At 44.7% G+C, this 18,221-nt stretch overlaps 1 protein-coding gene across 1 annotated transcript in view; it reads left to right on the forward strand.

The window, feature by feature from the left end:
* LOC121624260 (sodium channel protein type 4 subunit alpha-like) overlaps positions 1-18,221 on the forward strand; it is a 130,837-nt gene that overhangs the window by 77,622 nt on the left and 34,994 nt on the right. The window contains exons 17-21 of the mRNA XM_041961913.1: positions 79-240; positions 350-544; positions 12,356-12,496; positions 12,586-12,706; positions 13,298-13,482. Of these exons, the coding sequence (XP_041817847.1) occupies positions 79-240; positions 350-544; positions 12,356-12,496; positions 12,586-12,706; positions 13,298-13,482 (804 nt within the window). The remainder of the gene's footprint in view (positions 1-78; positions 241-349; positions 545-12,355; positions 12,497-12,585; positions 12,707-13,297; positions 13,483-18,221) is intronic.

The raw sequence follows: 18,221 nt of genomic DNA on the forward strand, positions 1-18,221 counted from the left end.
ACGTCACGTTTAAAAGACAAATGTAACGAAACTTCATTTGATTACTCTTATTCTGAAAGTCTGTCCCTTCCTGTCCAGCTTCGCGTGTTCAAGCTCGCTCGCTCGTGGCCGACCCTCAACACCCTCATCAAGATCATTGGTAACTCCATGGGCGCTCTGGGCAACCTGACGCTCGTCCTCGCCATCATTGTCTTCATCTTCGCCGTGGTCGGCATGCAGCTGTTTGGAAAAAACTACCAGGTAACGCCTCTGACCTCCGACCTCCGACCTCTGACCTCTCACAAGACACAGACTTGATATGAGCTGGATTTGTAAAGTGCGTCACGCCGTCTCTTCTTCTGTCCATCAGGACTGTGTGTGTAAGATCTCGAAGGACTGCGCTCTTCCTCGCTGGCACATGAAGGACTTCTTCCACTCCTTCCTCATCGTCTTCAGGGTGCTGTGTGGCGAGTGGATAGAGACCATGTGGGACTGCATGGAGGTCGCCGGTCAGCCGCTCTGCATCCTCGTCTTCATGCTGGTCATGGTCATCGGAAACCTGGTGGTGAGTGACCTTTGACCCTCTTCACACCTGCTGAAACCTCTGAATCTGCTTTTGTCTGTTGGAGCTAACGTCGGCCAGATTCTGGACGCGTTTGGCTTTTGTTTGTGGTTCTTCATCGCAGTAAAAGCTGTCAGGTGACCTTTAGGAGGTCAGTGAATTTGTTTTTACCTCATCAAACATACAAAACATGGACAGAAATGTTGTTAAAAGATTGAGTTTATACTGCAGTATTCTGTACTGCTCTTACATATAAGAATCTAGTGTGATCTGTGGCCTCTGACCCCTGCTGCTAACTGCTGTAAGCTAGCTGTAGCTGACATATGCAGCACTGTCCAGAGGCAGCAGGACTGTCCAGAGACAGCAGGACTGTCCAGAGGCAGCAGATCTGAGGACTGCACTCTGGTTTTTGTTCTTTGGCTTTGAGTGTGATCTTTGCTTCAAGCGGAGGCTGATTGGACCGTTGACCCCTGACCCCTCACCTGTAACTCCTCACCTTCGTGTGTTGCTGTCACACACTGTTAAAAACTCTCGGCCGCCAGTGAAGCTGAATCCAGGAGCCCCCCGCCCTCTCACTGATGAGCTGATGGATCATTTTGGAGGCTGCAGTTTGTGTTGCTGTCGAGCCGTGTCATACTGAGAGGGGTGCCGTCCGGCTTAAAGACATGTGGGTGTAAGTCGCTGACCTCTCCAGCACGTCCAATGAGAGCTGCTCATCAGACCTCAATTCTATTTCTGATCAAAAACATAAAAACATTGTCATCAGGTTCATCATCATAATTCATAATGTTGATTTGAGGTTTTACAGGAGACCCTGTTGATGTGGAAAAATATAGATATAATATCACAAAAGGCTGATTTCTTCAAGCATCTCATGATGTTTTGAACTCCAGTAGTTCCTCCCTCCACTCTGACTCCTCACTGACTGAAAGGTTAAACCTGTTTTTCTCTGCTGTGAGCATGAAGGCATCCATAAAAACTCATAAAGAAGTTCTAATTATTGTTCACAGCCACTGAAAAGCAGGAGGTGAGTGACCTTTGACCCCTGACGCCTCACCTGTCACCCCTCACCTCTGTGCTTTATTACTGAGCTTTGTTCAGATCTGGAGGCGGAAGCTTCCAGTGTTTCACTGCTCTGACAGCTTCTGCAACTGTTTAAAGATGGAGGGTGGGATGGAGTGAGATACAGAGTGAGGCAGGTAGATGGATAGAGAGAGAGAGAGAGAGAGAGAGAGAGAGGATAGTTTACATGTGACCCTGTAGATCAACTCTGTCCAAAGAATTGCTGATTTCTGTGAGATGTGCTGAGAGCTACAGACAGAGTAAATGTTGATCTGCTGACCTCTCCTCTCCGTCCACCTCCTCCTCCTCTCTCTGCCCCCCTCCCTGTTTAACCTCCCAACATTTCTATCTGACTCTCCACATGTGCTGATGCTCAGTCGACCGTCGCTCTGCCTCCCTGTTTGTCTTTTTCTTTCCGGATGTCTCTCTCCTGTCTGTTGTCGTCTGCTTCAGCGCAGCGTGTGTGTGTGTGTGTCGTCTGACCAGGAGGTGGTCGGAGGGTTGGGTTCAGCGGTTTGGGGAGGTGGTGGAGCAACAGGCCCTCCTGCAGCTCATTTAAAAGTGGTGTCTTCTCAACTGGTCAGCTCACGTTTTGCTCACAGTCGAAAGGCTGCAGGAACCCCACAGCTTGTGCAGTGCCGCGTACAGTCACTGAGCTAATGCTAAGCTAGCCCGTCGCTAAAGCGAATTCCTCCGAGCTGCAGGCTGCTGCTCGTTAAACTGTCACGTCTTGATTTGCATTTTTACACATGTTCGATACAGAAGATGTGACCTGGCTGTGGGAGGAGTAAAGTAATACAACAAGTAGTGTAGAGCTAAAGATGTTTCCTTCAGGAGCTGGTGGAGACCAAAACCCGAGCTACAAGAGAGCGAATACTGGACTTCATATTGGAAAGTTAATGTTTCTGGCTAACAGCTGGATGAGCTGTTTGTTCACCACATCATCTTAAACTGTGAGGTGTTAAAGGATAACTTTCGTTTTTTACAACCTGGACCTTATTTGTAGCATTAAATACGACCATTTACTCACCCAGACAACTTTGGTGGCATTTGGAGTCGTTTTGAAGAAATTAGCCCCAGAGGAGCGGCGCGTATATCCGTATAATGCGAGTACTCGGGGCATCCATGTGCAGCCTCTATATAACGCATAATCTGCTGCGAAACTCGATCATATTCCAATATTTTGTTCTGATGTGCTGGTGCTATTCCCCTCTGAGCCGGCGGTCGGCTAGTTTAGCTGTAGTTTGGCACAGCTATGGTTCGTTATTGCGTATTCGTAGTTGTCTAGAGACGCCGGATGTTGATAACATGCCACCACGGGCTCAGAGGACCAGTGAACCAGTTTCGCCGCAGATTATGCGTTATATAGAGGCTGCGCATGGATGCTCCGAGTACTCGCATTATACGGATATACGCGCCGCTCCTCTGGGGCTAATTTCTTCAAAACGACTCCAAATGCCACCAAAGTTGTCTGGGTGAGTAAATGGTCGTATTTAATGCTACAAATAAGGTCCGAGTTGTAAAAAACGAAAGTTATCCTTTAAGGTTGCCATGGTTACAACCAACCGCTTGACCAGCCTAAAAATCAGAGGCTTTAGTTTCTGAGTAGTAGTACTTTATTTCGCCCTTCTTGCAGCGGGGTCTACATGTGACGTCCTGCGTCCACAGTGAGCGATCACATGACCGCTGGCCAGACTTCCACCAGACTCACTGGAAATGTTCCTGGTCTCCAGTCAGAGAAACCTTTACGATTCTGTTGACCTCCTCACCTTTTCTCCAGCACCAGATTTTAATGATCCCAATGAGTTTCACCTCTGAGCAGGTGAATAATCAGTATGCTGTTTGTGTGTAGCCTTCTTCACTTTGCTCTTCATCGTTCGTTATCCTTCAGTCCAACAAACACCCGGACGACTGTCTGATATCAAGCACCGCTCGCTGCCTCTGAAACTGGAAGCATGACTGGCTCAGTGGTGTTTTCTTCATGTAGAACAAGCCTAATCGGCCACACACACACACACACACACACACACACACACACACACACACAGACACACACCAATGCAGAGAGCGCTCATCTTGCCAGAGAAGAGGAGGGGAAAGATTTCCTTTCTTCTGATAACTATCTGTCATCTCATCTTTCACTGTACCCCCCCAGACACACACACACACACACGTAAACACACACACACACACACACACTTTTCTTTGTACCTTGTTTTACCGGCCTCACTTTAAAATGTACCCCCCTGCCAGCATAAGCATGTCACATGTCTACACCTCTAAACACATCAATCAATCCATCTGTGTGTGTGTGTGTGTGTGTGTGTGTGTGTGTGTGTGTACTAATCAGAAGGATTCAGAGCAGACAGGAGGCGGTAACTGGAGAAGAGAAAGTAGCTCATCTGATGGTCAAAACACACACACATGCACACACACACATGCACACACACGCACACACACGCACACACACACACACACACACACACACACACACACGAGTCACAGCCAAATTACTTTCTAACAAAGTTACTAACGTCTTTTTGAAACTTGACTTTCATGACACACTTGGTGGTGATGATGTAATGATGAAGTCAAGAGGGGAAAAAGACGGAAAGTCAGCTGGATGAATGTGTGTGAGGAAGGAGGAAGCTGAGCGCTCCCTCATCACCACTGCTGAGGTGCCCATGAGCAAGGCTCTTAACCCCGGCAGCTCCAGTGGAGCGTGCTCAGCTCGGACTGTGGTTGTGCTTCAGGTGTGTGCACGGTCGACTCCATGAGGCTGAAAAAAAAACACAATGTAATAAATGGACACATGCCTCAGGGGGGGCGCCACTGAGCTCTGCCCAGTGACCCCGTCTCATGCAGTCTGATCAGAAAGGTGTCACAGCATTCATACAGGAATGTTTGTCAGGCTCCTCAGAGGAAATGCTGAGCTGACGGCTCTTTTGTTTATAATAAATCTATAAACTGTTCATGAATATAAATATATTTCAAGTTTAAACTTGTGTTTTTATTCCAACGCCAAACACAAAAATGACGTTGTCTTAATGTAGCATGATGAACAGATTATATCTTCCACCTTCAGCTCTTTATGAAGCAACATGAAATATATGTCGACCCTCAGAAGCTGAAGGATGGAAAGAAGAGAATTAAATGAGAAGGAAAGGAGAGAAAGGAAGGAAGGAAAATCAACAACAGACTTTTGTTCCTTATTTTCCTCCTTCTCTTCTTCTTCTACTCATTTTTGGTTATTATAGTCTCATATTCACCAGTCAGTGGATCATGATGTGTGTGTGTGTGTGTGTGTGTGTGTGTGTGTGCGTGCAGCAATAATAGAGTCTCATTCATCTATTTAGCTTAATGGTCTCATGGATATTTAATAACAAGCTTGATAGGCCAGACAGCTTACACATGCACACACACACACACACACACACACACACACACACATGCTCTCTCTCTCACACACACACACACACACACACATGCTCTCTCTCTCTCTCACACACACACACACACACACACACAGTCAACAGCCTCTTATTCTTCTCTTGTCAGGGACAGGAATTGTATCTCCCCCTGCAGAGGGCTATGCTGACCTGACTGAATGAGTATGCCCAAACGTGTGTGTGTGTGTGTGTTTGTGAGTGTGTGTGTGTCTGTGTGAGTGAGTGTGAGCATGTGTGTGTGTGTGAGTGAGTGTCATGATGACCGAACCTTTCCAATTCAGGTGATTTATCCCTTTAGAAATGGCCTCATTGTGCACGGCTCAGCTCAGTCTGTGTGTGTGTGTGTGTGTGTGTGTGTGGTGTGCGTGTGCGTGTGCGTGTGTGTGTGTGTGTGTGTGTTTGGGTATTTATGCATGCATGCATTCATTCGTGTGAGGGAGTGTGCATGATTCTGTTTTTGTTATGTCGAGTCTCACACCTCATAAGGGACAGAAGGGAAGGAGGAAGGACGCAAGGAAGGACAGGGAGTAGAATGTAAGGAAACGTGGATAAAAGAGAAGAAAGGGCAGAAAGAAAGTAAGAAATAAAGGAGCTAAAGAAGTAAATAAAAGAAGAACAAGAGACGGGAAGGGCACAAAGAAAGAATTCAAAGCAGCATGGAAGGGAAGAATGATGGAGGGAAGGAAGGAAGAAAATTAAAGTAATGAAGGATGCACAGAAGGGAGATTGGGACAATATATGGATACACTGAAGAAAAGAATGGAGGGCAGAAGGATGAGGTAGATGAAAAGATAAGAGTAAAAAGATAGATTTAGAAGAGGAACACGGGAAGGAGGGAAATAAAGAAAGGAAGGATTAATAATGTAAGGGAAGTGAATGAATGAGGAACAGAAGGCAGCATGGAAGGAATTAGGAAAGGAAATAACATGAGATAGAAAGAATGAAGGGAGATGAGACAGTGGGAGAGGAGAAGAAGGAAGAAGGAGAAGAAGGAAAAGGAATAAGAGAATAAAGTAAGGAAGAAAAAAGTGGAAGAATGAAAGACAGCCAAAGAAAGGATGAAGCGAGGAAGAAAAGAAGGAAGGTGGAGAGATAAAGAGGAAGAAGGAAATGAAGAAACAGAAGGAAACAGAAGAGAAGAGGGAACGGAGGAAGGAAATAATTAATAAGGAGGAAAGAGAAAACACAGCAGAACTGAGAGGGATGAAGGAAACAAAGAAAGAAAAGGCGGGAAAAATGTGTTGTGTCGTCAGTGGCATCAGTAAAGTTTCACTTTAACATGTGAAACCATCGTCATGGGAACGGTCGCCGGGGAGGATGTGAGACCTTGTTGCCGTGACAGTGAACCTCGTGATGTTACACTAATACCCAGAAGGCACTGGGGCAGGGGAACGGACCAACTGTTAGTAGGCCTGTCACACACAGACACACACACACGCACACACACACACACACACACACACACACACACACAGATGATATTTGGCTTCACATGAGACTGTAAATAGTTGTTTCTCAGTTTTTATAAAAAAACGAAACAGTTTCAGCACGTTAATAACATGTGCAGCGAGATCACATGCACAAAGCCAGTGATGTCATCATATGTGTGTGTGTGTGTGTGTGTGTGTGTGTGTGTGTGTTATTTAAATGTGATAAGCATCCATGCTTTCATTGGCAGATAAAGAGAGAGGTGGGGAATTACCTCTTATCTCACGTACACACACGGTGTGTGTGTGTGCATGCATGTGTGTGCGTGTGTGTGTGTGCATGTGTGTGCGTGTGTGTGTGTGCATGTGTGTGTGTGTGTGTGTGCAGCAGTTTAGATGTACATGTGCATCAGGTGTACACACAACTGATGCACATTTAAAGACTCAAACACGTGCCCTCTGTTAAAATCAGCAGTTTTCTCTCTGGAGTTTGGTTGGTGTTTGTCTTTTCACATCTGGCCACATGTAGACTCTGAGACGTCTCATCCAGATGTTTCCAGCAGCTCCAGCTGACTCGCCGATTCACATTTTATTGAACATTTCATGTAGTTTATTGGGTTTTACGTACACTTTTATTTATAAGGGTGTGATTTAGGAACAGTTTGTTCCCCTGCTTTCACTCTGAAAGGGATTACTTCTGAACACTTCACGTGTGTGTGCATGTGTGTGTGTGTGTGTGTGTGTGTGTGTGTGTGTGTGTGTGCAGCTGCACAGGCTGAAGCAGGTGAGCCGATGTTCAGTTTGCTGCTTCTCTTCATGACAAACGAGCGACTGAATGTGTTTCCCTGAGCCAGCGCTTCACCTGCAGCACACCTGCCACGAGACACTCCCGCTCTTCTCCTCCTCTACTTCTACCTTTTTTCTACTCTTCCTGCTTTCATCTTACTCTCTCATTACACAGATTCATTAACTTTGAAGAATGACTTTTGTTTTGAGTCTCCGAAGCTGTTCAGAAAACACAAATCAGCAGTTTGAACAGTCAAACTATAGTGAGAGTCTGGGTTTGATACATGGCACGTGGATGTTTAAGAGATGAGATAAGATAAGATAAGATATGACCGTCAAGGAAATTAGGGTGTTACAGACAGTAAAACAATAATAGCAGAAATAAGAATAAGGAATAAGAATATATATATATATATATACACATTTTGTATACAGTATATACAAAATATACAGTTTATAATGGGAAGAAACATCTGGATGGAGAATCATTTAAGCAGCTTTTGTCAATGGGAAGAAAACACAGGACGTTTAAAATGTTTAAACATGTGGATCTATAGATCTTCATCTCTGCAGAGTTGATATTGATTGTAAATTTAGGCTTTGTTAAATCAACTGTTTTACATTAATTTAGTTGATCATACGCGTGTCTGTTTATAGAGCACAGAAACACAAAGCAGACTCAGACAGACGTGCTTTTCACAATTTAACAGCACAGAACATTAAATTCAAATGTTAAAAAGTTTTTAACCTGCTTTAATTCAGTCATAGGTTTTTAATAAAAGCAGAACTTTTTCATTTTCTCCAATAAACTAAACAAAACGAGGAATTGAGCTCATTTTTAATTACTTTATTTTGGTCTCTGCTGCTTATGAATCACCGTTTGTTTCCTTGTGGCGTCCGGGGTGTTGTGGCGCCGGGTGCATTGTGGCGCCGGGTGCATTGTGGCGCGGACCCTCGGCGCTGTGACCCAGGACAGTCGTGTCAGAGCTCCTGCTCTGAATAAATGAAGCGCTCCTCCCATCTCCTCCACCTCTCTGTCACTCTCATCCTTTCTTCTCCTTTCCCTCCTCGCCGTTTCGTCGCTCTCTCTCGTCCTCCCTCTCTCACGTTGCACGCCGTTTTCCCGGGGGGCTTTGCTCACAGGGGTTTGTTGTGACGAGAGGGGAGCGCCAAAAACAGATCATGTTACCACTCGTTCATCACCTCCGCCCCCCTGCGCTGTGGATGCTGTAGTGCTTCAGGTGTGTGTGTGTGTGTGTGTGTGTGTGATGCTCGGCTGTTTCCAGGACAGCAGCTGCTTCCTGGACTCTCCTTGACTTCCTGTGTTGAACTTTAGTTTCATTCAGAGCTGAATGTTTCTGTTCGCTGAGAGCAGGATTCAGATGTGAAATGGAAGTATCGTCCGGTTTGCTCCACCCTCAGGCTGCATCCCAGCCTGCTCCATCACCATTTCCACTCTATGACCTCATTTCCAGGTGTTTTCAACATGTGACCTGGACGGTCTATCTGGATAAGAAAGCAAACTAATGCAGGTGTAAAGAGCTGTGTGATGTCAGTCACATCTGCACTGTTCAGACACATATTTATATTTAACATACGTCAAAATCTGCTCGAGAGGTCGAAAGGTCACCTGACCACTTCCTGCTGTCTCAAGCCGCCTGTCAGAAACCTCCAGGTGAGCTCTTCTTCTTCTGCAGAGGAAAAAGTAGCAGAGCCCACTTAGCTTCATTTCCTTCATCAGCTCCACCAGCTCCACCTTCATAAGTCGCATAATTAGATTCAAGTTAACGAGACTGCTCACTAACTGATCACATGTTGTATCCAGGTATCACACCTGGTACAGATGTGGTCTTAAAGACCGCTGACGTGTCCTGTTCAGGGTCTCTAATAAACGCTGGATTGTACCATTTTCCTGCCTCCTCCTCTGTTTCATATCCATGTTTTCACAGCTGCTCAGCCTCCGTGTTCGTCACAGACTTAATGAAGTTTGACATAATTAAAAAAAAAACTAACAAGGTCCGTCAGAGGCAGTGAAAGAAATGAAATAAAACAAAAACAGAGAAAAAATTATGACAGGAAGGCAGAAAAGAAACTAAATTAGTAAAATATTCTAGAAAATAAATGATTAAATTCTGTCTCTGTGTCGTCGACGAGTGGCTCAGCTGTGTTTGGCCTTTCACAGACAGACTGTGTGTGTGTGTGTGTGTGTGTGTGTGTGTGTATGTGGTGTGTGTATGTGCTGTGTGTGTGTGTGTGTGTGTGTGTGTGTGTGCGTGTGTGTGTGTGTTGGAGGGTTGGCCCACTTTCCCGAGCTAATTGATACGATCCACTTAACGAGTTAAACGAGGTGAATTGGGGGGGATCAGGTGGTCCACTGCTCCGGAAACACACACACAAACACACTTTCTCTCTCACTCACTCACACACACACACTTTGTTTTCCTCTCTCACACACCATCACACACACTTGCTGCTGTGATTTTTAAAGGGGTTTCCCAGCCGCAGCGGCGGAGTCGCTCCTCCTGATTTATACTCATTCATGTCGTTTCGAAACAATGAGACAACGAGTCATGTGACTCAGTCCCACCTGAACATCATCACATGGAGGAAGTGATGTCATCGAATCAAAACTCTCCTGTTTAATGTCACTGTTTGTGTTTTCACGTGTCAGCAGGTTAAAGGGATGAAGGCAGCCGTCTATCGTCACTTCTGTCAGGGATTTGTTATCGGCTATTGGAAAGCTGCAAGGTCATTGGCCGAGCTGTCGGGGCATGTTGCCATGTTAACCAATCGACAGCATTGATCTATTGGTGTTTATGTCGGACCTGCAGCCAATCAGACGGCAGCACTTTGGGATGGTGAAACCGGGCATGTGACAGCCCGACACCGATCAGTAGCACAAACACCACACACACAACCAGCTGGGATCAATACACACACACACACACACACACACACACACACACGCGCTTGCGCACACACACACACACACAGAAATAGACACTAACCCACACTCCTCTTTTCCTCTTTCACACATTTACACAAGTAAAATGACACTCAAACACACGTGCAGTTCACACACTCACACACACACACACACACTGTCAGATGTCTGTATTGATTACCCTCCTGCTCATGTTGAGCTGAATTATGTTACTTTGGTAGAAAAGGAATTAAAATGTGTGTTTAACTAGAAGTCATCATTCACACATATCAGCAAATAAACTTCTAACATAAAAGATTTCAAAATGTGCATTAAAACAAATCGAAGCCCCCACTTTGAAATTGTGTCAACTGTCAATCAAGTATCAATTTTATTTCTAAAATGTTAGTAAAAGCCAAAGTAATCTGAAAGATACTGAGTAAATAAGTAAATGTTTAGTAATCACTGTCCATCCAACACACAGACGCAATGTGAGACAACCATTTTCCTCTCACACACACGCACACACACACACACACACACACACACACAGGTCAGAGGTCTCTTCCTGGTGTTGGGTATTGACCCACTGGCCTGGTGTCCTCTTACACAACCACAAACTGGGAAGCTGCTGGTTCCAGTCAAGTTGTTTCATAACTATCAACCAGCTGCAGGGTGTGTGTGTGTGTGTGTGTGTGTGTGTTTGTGAAGGTGTCACAGGCTGGTTATGTGCATGTGTTTTTACTTACAGACACTCTGGGGACCTGTGCTACAGTATATTAAAACGTTTTGAAATGAACTTCTTCACTGTGCGTGTTAGTATGATTCAAAGTCAGTGAGCAAAACAAACTGTCAGTCACTTTTGGACCATTTAAAGTCTCGATTGTGATGTAAAAGGGGACACCAGGTATCTGCTGTTAGATTGTTGGAAATCAGACAAAGCAGCACCAGCAACGTTTTCACGTTCATCGCAGCAGCCTGCACCGAGTCCTGCTCGAGTGCCTTTGAGCAAGAAACAAACCACCTGCAGCTCTGAGGTCTGCTGGCTGTAATCTGATGACAGTCACAGGAAGCTGCGACCTGATCCACCTGACCTGGACCCTGTCCCACACACACACACACACACACACACACACACATAGTATCATAGTTTCCTGTGCAGGTTGATTATTCAGTGTGTGCTGAATAATGCCTGATGCTCTTGGTAACTGATCTCTAACACACACACACACACACACACACACACACACACACACACACACACACACTGTGCAGCTCTTAGCCGGATTGGCTTCTCTTTAAACACAGCTGAGTGTGTGTGTGTGTGTGTGTGTGTACGTGTGTTTCTCACATTGTGGGGACAAAAATCAGTTTACGCTGTCTCATTGTGGACTCGCTCCTTTCAGGGACAAAACTCAAGAGCCCAGAATGTAAATCACTACTTTTAGGGTGAAGACTTGAGTTAAGGTGTGTATGTGTGTGTGTGTGTGTGTGTGTGTGTGTGTGTGTGTGTGTGAGAGAGAGAGAGAGAGTTGTTGGTCGTCCATCACTTTGGTTGGAACAGAAATATTTTGACCGTTATTTGATGGATTGCCATGAAATTTGGTTGAGATATTTCACGTTCTCAGAGGATGAATTTGCAGTATTTTGGTGAATCTCTGAGTTTTCCTCTGTCGTTTTCATATATATTTATAGTCGTATATTTAGTGCTGCACATTTGTGCCTCTCAGATGATGTTTGCTGATGTTTCCTCGAGCACCACCAGCAAGCACTTTTTAGATCACTGTAATAACTTTGGTGATTGTCTGACTGCTCATCATCAGGTCAAGATACTTCAATTAACGACTAATTACATGCAAATGAATCACTTTTCCACCAGTTTTAGCTGTACTTTTTGTTTAGTGCTAATTAGCACATGTTAGCGTGCTAACCCAACAAATATGAATTCTTCTGACTATCAGCCACTGTTAGCATTAGCTGTTAGCATTAGCAGCACCGTGCTCAGAACAGGATGTCGCGGAGTTGCTCAGTTTGTTGCGGTTTGTTTAGATGATGATGTCACCGTGCAGATGTCAGTGCAGCTGTGTTACCGTGCTCCCAACTCATGAACAGAAGTGTTTAAGTCGTAAAGGTAAGACTGACACCTTGTCTCTCTCTCTGCCTGCAGCTGTTGAACCTCTTCCTGGCTCTGCTCCTCAGCAGCTTCAGCTCTGACAACCTGTCGGCGCCGGACGACGACGGCGAGATGAACAACCTGCACATCGCCATCCACAGGATCACCAGAGGCCTGGCCTGGTGCCGCAGACAGGTACCGGACAGCGTACCTGTGTACAGACGGTTTACCTGTCTGTCACGTGGCTGTTTCCACTGACTCATGTTGTCTTGTCTTCTCTGCAGGTCGTGGATTTCTTCAACGGGAACCTGAAGCGTCGTCGTCAGAAGCGAAAAGAGGCAAAAGCCATGATGAAGCTCAAACGCCTGAGTACCATCCACACTGAGGCCAACGGAGCTGTCATAGGTAACACACACACACACACACACACACACACACACCAAACTAAATTCAGACCTCTGCTCATAGCATCCGTCTGTAGTTTCCACCCGTTAGGATCCGGCATCGTACAGCTGTTTCTAGCAGGGGCTGTTTCACAGCTGGAGGCATTCAAGGATGCTGGGATATTGGAGATTTGTGTCACAAAGAAATGTTTTATCAGCTCTTCTGTCATTAAAATCAAACAGAGAAGATAAAAAATGATGAAGCACAAACATTGTTGGAAAATGCTGCTTCAACAGCCGAAGAAAGCAGCAACATTTATTTTCTGTCTCTGTTGAAAATGAACATCCTGTGACGTCCTGATTGGAGCCCTTTACTTCCACTGAAGGAATCTTTGCTCTATTATACCATGATGTTTTAGACAACAGTGTTAGCTTGAAGTCTGCAATAAGACTGACAATCTAAATCCAGTCCATCAGACATTAAAAGTCTGAATCGTGAACGCACCAGCGAGCAGTTTTTGTGATCTGTTCAAACTTCAACACGGCAACAAACCGAAAAGTCCTTTAACTGATCTTTACTTTGACCCGGCTGTGTCGCCGTCTCCCTCCCCAGGCCGTCACGTGGAGAAGTACGTGGTGCCAGAGGACGACAGCTACATGACAAACCCCAACCTGACCATCAGCGTCCCCATCGCCCCCGGGGAGTCGGATGTGGAGTTCCCAGAGGAGGAGGAGGAGGAGGAGGAGGGGGAGGATGAACAGAGCGAGGCCTCCGAGGAAGAGGAGGAGAGGGAGGAGGTAGGGCGGAGATCTGACTGTCTACTGATCTGACCGTGGGCCTTTCTAGTTCACACACACACACACACACACACACACGCACCTGTGTGTGACGTAAACAAGCTCAGGTGTGTGTGTGTGAGTCAGCTGTTGTTCCCCCCGAGGTTACCATCTAACACTTCCTGTCTGTCAGCTGGTCTGTGTGTGTGTGTGTGTGTGTGTGTGTGTGTGTGTCTGTGTGTGTGTGTGTGTGTGTGTGTGTGAGTGTGTGTGTGTGTGAGTTCTAAAGCTTTGAAATGAGAAGATTTTTGATTTGATTTGTTTTTGATGGAACGTCACTGAGGGCCTTTACGTTCTTGTCATTTTGAAATCTTGTGTCTTTCCTCCGCTGTGTGTGTCTGACAGCTGGAGTCAGAGCTCGTTAAAGCCTTGTTCATAATGAAACCACTCCATCGCATATAAAATTGATAAAAATGAACTGCGCCTCCACCAGCTACAGCAGTAAAACTGTTGGTGGTTGGTGGCTGGTTGTGCTGGTGGATCGCTGCCTTCAGGCTCCTCTGGTATCATGGGTTTTTCCCCCGGTGGGACCAGACTACTGGTTTTACATGGTGTAGCTCATCATCTGTGAATTGCAGATATTTTACTTCACAGCTGGGATTTTTTTCAATCATCTCATCAGTTTTTAATTGACTTCCTTCCTTAAATGTGATAAAAATCACCTTAAAGAGACTACTTCATCACATTCAGCACTTTTTTCCTTTTTATTTAGTTTTCTCATCCTACTGTTGTAGTTAAAGTTAAATTATCATCACATGGAGCGACTGATGGATTCAAAGAAACAATCAGATTCTCACGTCATCCTGACAGTATTTATGTTGTCAGGGTTTTTCTGTGAATAATACGTCTCAGATGTCTGAGCTTCCGTGAATGCACCACTAAAGGGATGGTTGAAATAGTCCCTGCTCATGTCTGCACTATCAGAAGACGCCAAAGCGCCTCCGACAAAAACCAAAAACACCATGAAGCTGATTATTGACACAAATATTATTAATGTTTCTCATCAGGCCAACATGTTCAGAACATTTTAGCTCATGTAAACAGTCTGTCTCTCTGTCTCTTTCTATAAACAGTGTCTTTGTAATGGCTCAATTCATAGCACACAAACACACACACACACACAAACACAGTAAGAGGGTCCCTCAGATTGCATTGGTGGCCTCAGGCAGTGCATTATGGTCCGGCATTTTTCTCACTCTGCGACGCTGCTTGTGTGATGTGTTTGTGCTAAAAGGGTGTATGTTAGTGTGTGTGTGTGTGCATCTGTGGTTGTGATGCAAGCTATTTCATGTATGTGTGCGCATGTGTGTGTGTGTGTGCGCGCGCCTCCTGTCTCTCTTCATCTATTCACAGGACAAAAGTCCAACTGAGCCGCAGACACCTCGTGTGTGTGCTTGTGTCTGTTTGTGTGTGAGTTGTGTCACAATTTTCAAATAGTCTGAATCTGTATCTCCCCAAAACTCCAAAAGCTAAAATGTCTTAGTGTGTGTGTGTGTGTGTGTGTGTGTGTGTGTGTGGAGGCAGCAGGAGGAGAGGAAGAGGAGGTGTGTGGTTGTTTCCTCTCTCTTCTCTTTGTATCTAACACGAAATGACAGATTTGTGTCGTGCTGTGTGCTCGTGTGTGCGTGTGTGTGCGTGTGCGTGTGTGTGTACACACCTGTGCTGACTCAGTTCATCATCACCTCTCCTCTTTAATCATGTTGTGCACCTGTTCTCTCTCTCTCTCTCTGTCCCTCGATCACAGTGATTCCCGGCCGGTGGGTCGGGACCCTGAAGGTGTCACAGGATAACTCTTGTGTGTCCTGAGATGATTCAAAGGAGAGAAAAGAATCAAAAACAACAAATCTTATTTAGATATTTTAGGACTTTTCTATAATGTTTGTGATTTTCATGTGAAATACTATGAACTATACTATAAATTATTAGTTTTATTATCATTATTATTATTATCTCTTAAACTTTACTCATGTATGCAGAACAAGTCCACAAAAACAAGAACACACAGCCAGTAATACAGTAAATACTGCAACTACTACTGCTACTAGTAGTACTGCTACTAATACTACTGTTACTAATACTACTGCTACGAATACTACTACAAATAATGATAACGATAATACATAAAGTAAATGTACAGTTAAACAAACAAGCTGATCTATTCTACTCTGTTCTAGATGCAGTCCATCTGTTTATGTGTGTGTGTGTGTGTGTGTGTGTGTGTGTGTGTGTGTGTGTTGTGCAGCAGCCAGTTAGCCATGAGGTGAAACATGCAAATACAAGGAGAGCTGTAGAACACACACACACACACACACACACACACACACACATATTGACCTAATGTGAAAGGGCAGCGTAAATAGAACAAAACTCAAGAGCATATTTTCCCCCCAAAACGGCTGTTTTGGAGAGAGAGTGTGTGTACGTGTGTGTGTGTGTGTGTGTGTGAGAGAGAGAGAGAAAGAGAGAGAGAGAGAGAGAGAGAGAGAGAGAGAGAGCTGGAGCATCAGAACAACAGAGAGAGTCAGAGAGCATCACTGCTTTCACAACTGTTTACCATCAAGCTTTGTTTCCAGGGTGTGTGTGTGTGTGTGTGTGTGTGTGTGTGTGTGTGTGTGTGTGTGTGCGTGCGTGCGTGTGTGTGTGTGTTGATCCAGGCTGTTTTCTCTCTCTCCCTCTGTAACATCTCACTTTATTTCTTCTGCTCTTAATTGAGATGAACATTCAACATAGAACCAAAGGAGAGCAGCAGACCCATGCTGACCCATGCTGACCCATGCTGATCCATGTGGATCCATGATGATCCATGTTGACCCATGTTTTCATCTCCATCCCCATGTTGTTCAGGCTCCACATGGCTGCTCTTTAATTCACTCTCACTTACTAATTCAGTAACAGTCAGTGTCATGATCCATCATTAAGTTCATGTCCATGTCACAGAGGTCATATCTGAGCGTCTCCCCAGTGCTCCCATCAACACCCACACTGGATGATTCTGCATCTCCTGAGTTGGTTCCAGTGCCAGCGTTCAGGAAGTGGCGCTCCAATCAGCAGCAGCTGTTAGTGAAACATTTAGCAGCTAAATAACCACACATGTTCCTTCAATCAGAGCTAAATGAATGAGCGACATTCGTTAGACTGAATTCTCTGACTGAACGATGATGTTGTGTCAGTGTTGTGTTCTCAGCTTGTTCCTGCTGCCTTAAAGGGGCCACAATGAAAAGCATTTTAAAAGCTGGCGTAGAGCTTTGATAATTAATTAATAATCTCACTGAGCATAATCAGGCGTTTCGCAGAATTGTTCAATTCTTCACATTCTTCTTTGGCAACAGTTCTTCTGTAGGTGGCGCTGTTGGCTTCCTCCCTGTTTCTCTAACAGAACAAAGCAGCACAGATCACCTGCGCTTCAGCTTTAACTGCAACAGTTCTGTAAAAGTGGTTTTGTCACATTTACACCTGCCTCACCATCTTGTTAACCCCTTGACGCCTGAATTTATTTAGGATTATTATTATTAAAAAATTAATTCTTTTTGCTTTCAAATTGATCCTAAATTAAGAGGAGTTTGTTCATTTTTCTGTAGCACATACAATAAATATAAATTATGCAAATTAGCGACAACAGGCGTTAAAGCTTAAATGCAATAGAAATACTTTTTTTCAAAATTCATAAATGTGCATCATAAAAGCCACAAAATTGTTTACAACTGTTTACATTATAGCACCAACGAGAACAGGGTTCAAACAAACAGTGTATGTCCACTTTTTTCAATGCTTAATGCAGTAAAAACATCTTTTTTGTGTATTCAAAATTCATTTATTTAATCAAAACAGCCACAAAAATGGCTTCCAACCATTACATTGTTACAACAATTAGAACAGGGGTTCTTTCACTTTGACCGGTCCGACGAGAAACCAGAGCCTGCAAAGGTTCCTAGGTGGGTGTTGAATGCACAAACCGGCATCAGAGGAATGTTGCGATGCAATTTGGATTAAAGTGCTATGATGCGTATTCATGACAATCGGCGTTAAGAGGTTAATGTTGTAGTCTGCTGCATTATAAATCAACCACAGTGACAGAAACAATATAAGTCTCATCTGTCAACACGTGTTTGTGTAACTTTTATGATAAATAGCATCAAATCTTAGATGACATCATCACAGATGATCGTACAGATGTTGAGATGAGCGGGCAGGAGCGATGTGACGCAGCTCTACGTCATCGCTGACTAACGTCGTTCCCTCAGTGAGGAAGAACGAGCCTGTGGTGCTCTCTCTCACACACACACACACACACACACACAGGTGTTTTGACCATGAGTAATGCACACAGATGCCGTGTTTTTTTCGTTAAATACGTCATATTTTGACGTCTTCATTATTCATGCGGATGTTGCCTTTAACGAGGCTCCTCGCTGGCTCAGCAACACAAATGCGAAATTGTTTTCTGTTATTTCAAACAGTCTTTTTCTGCACATGCGTGACCCAGACACGGTTAACTAATGTCCCAGCGTGAAGGTGCTGCTGGTACCGAAATAAGGTCAGTCAGCAGTTTGGTTCAAGTGCAGCTCGATCTCTCTCTCTCTCTCTCTTCCTGAGTGTGCAGCCTCAGCATCGTACAGCTGGATGTGACCTCTGTGACCACGACATGACCTTTGAGGTTATTAGCGTGCTCGCTGATATCAATGATACTGAAATCGCAGGTT

This window comes from Chelmon rostratus, chromosome 20, assembly GCF_017976325.1.
Source record: "Chelmon rostratus isolate fCheRos1 chromosome 20, fCheRos1.pri, whole genome shotgun sequence".
NCBI lineage: Eukaryota > Metazoa > Chordata > Actinopteri > Chaetodontiformes > Chaetodontidae > Chelmon > Chelmon rostratus.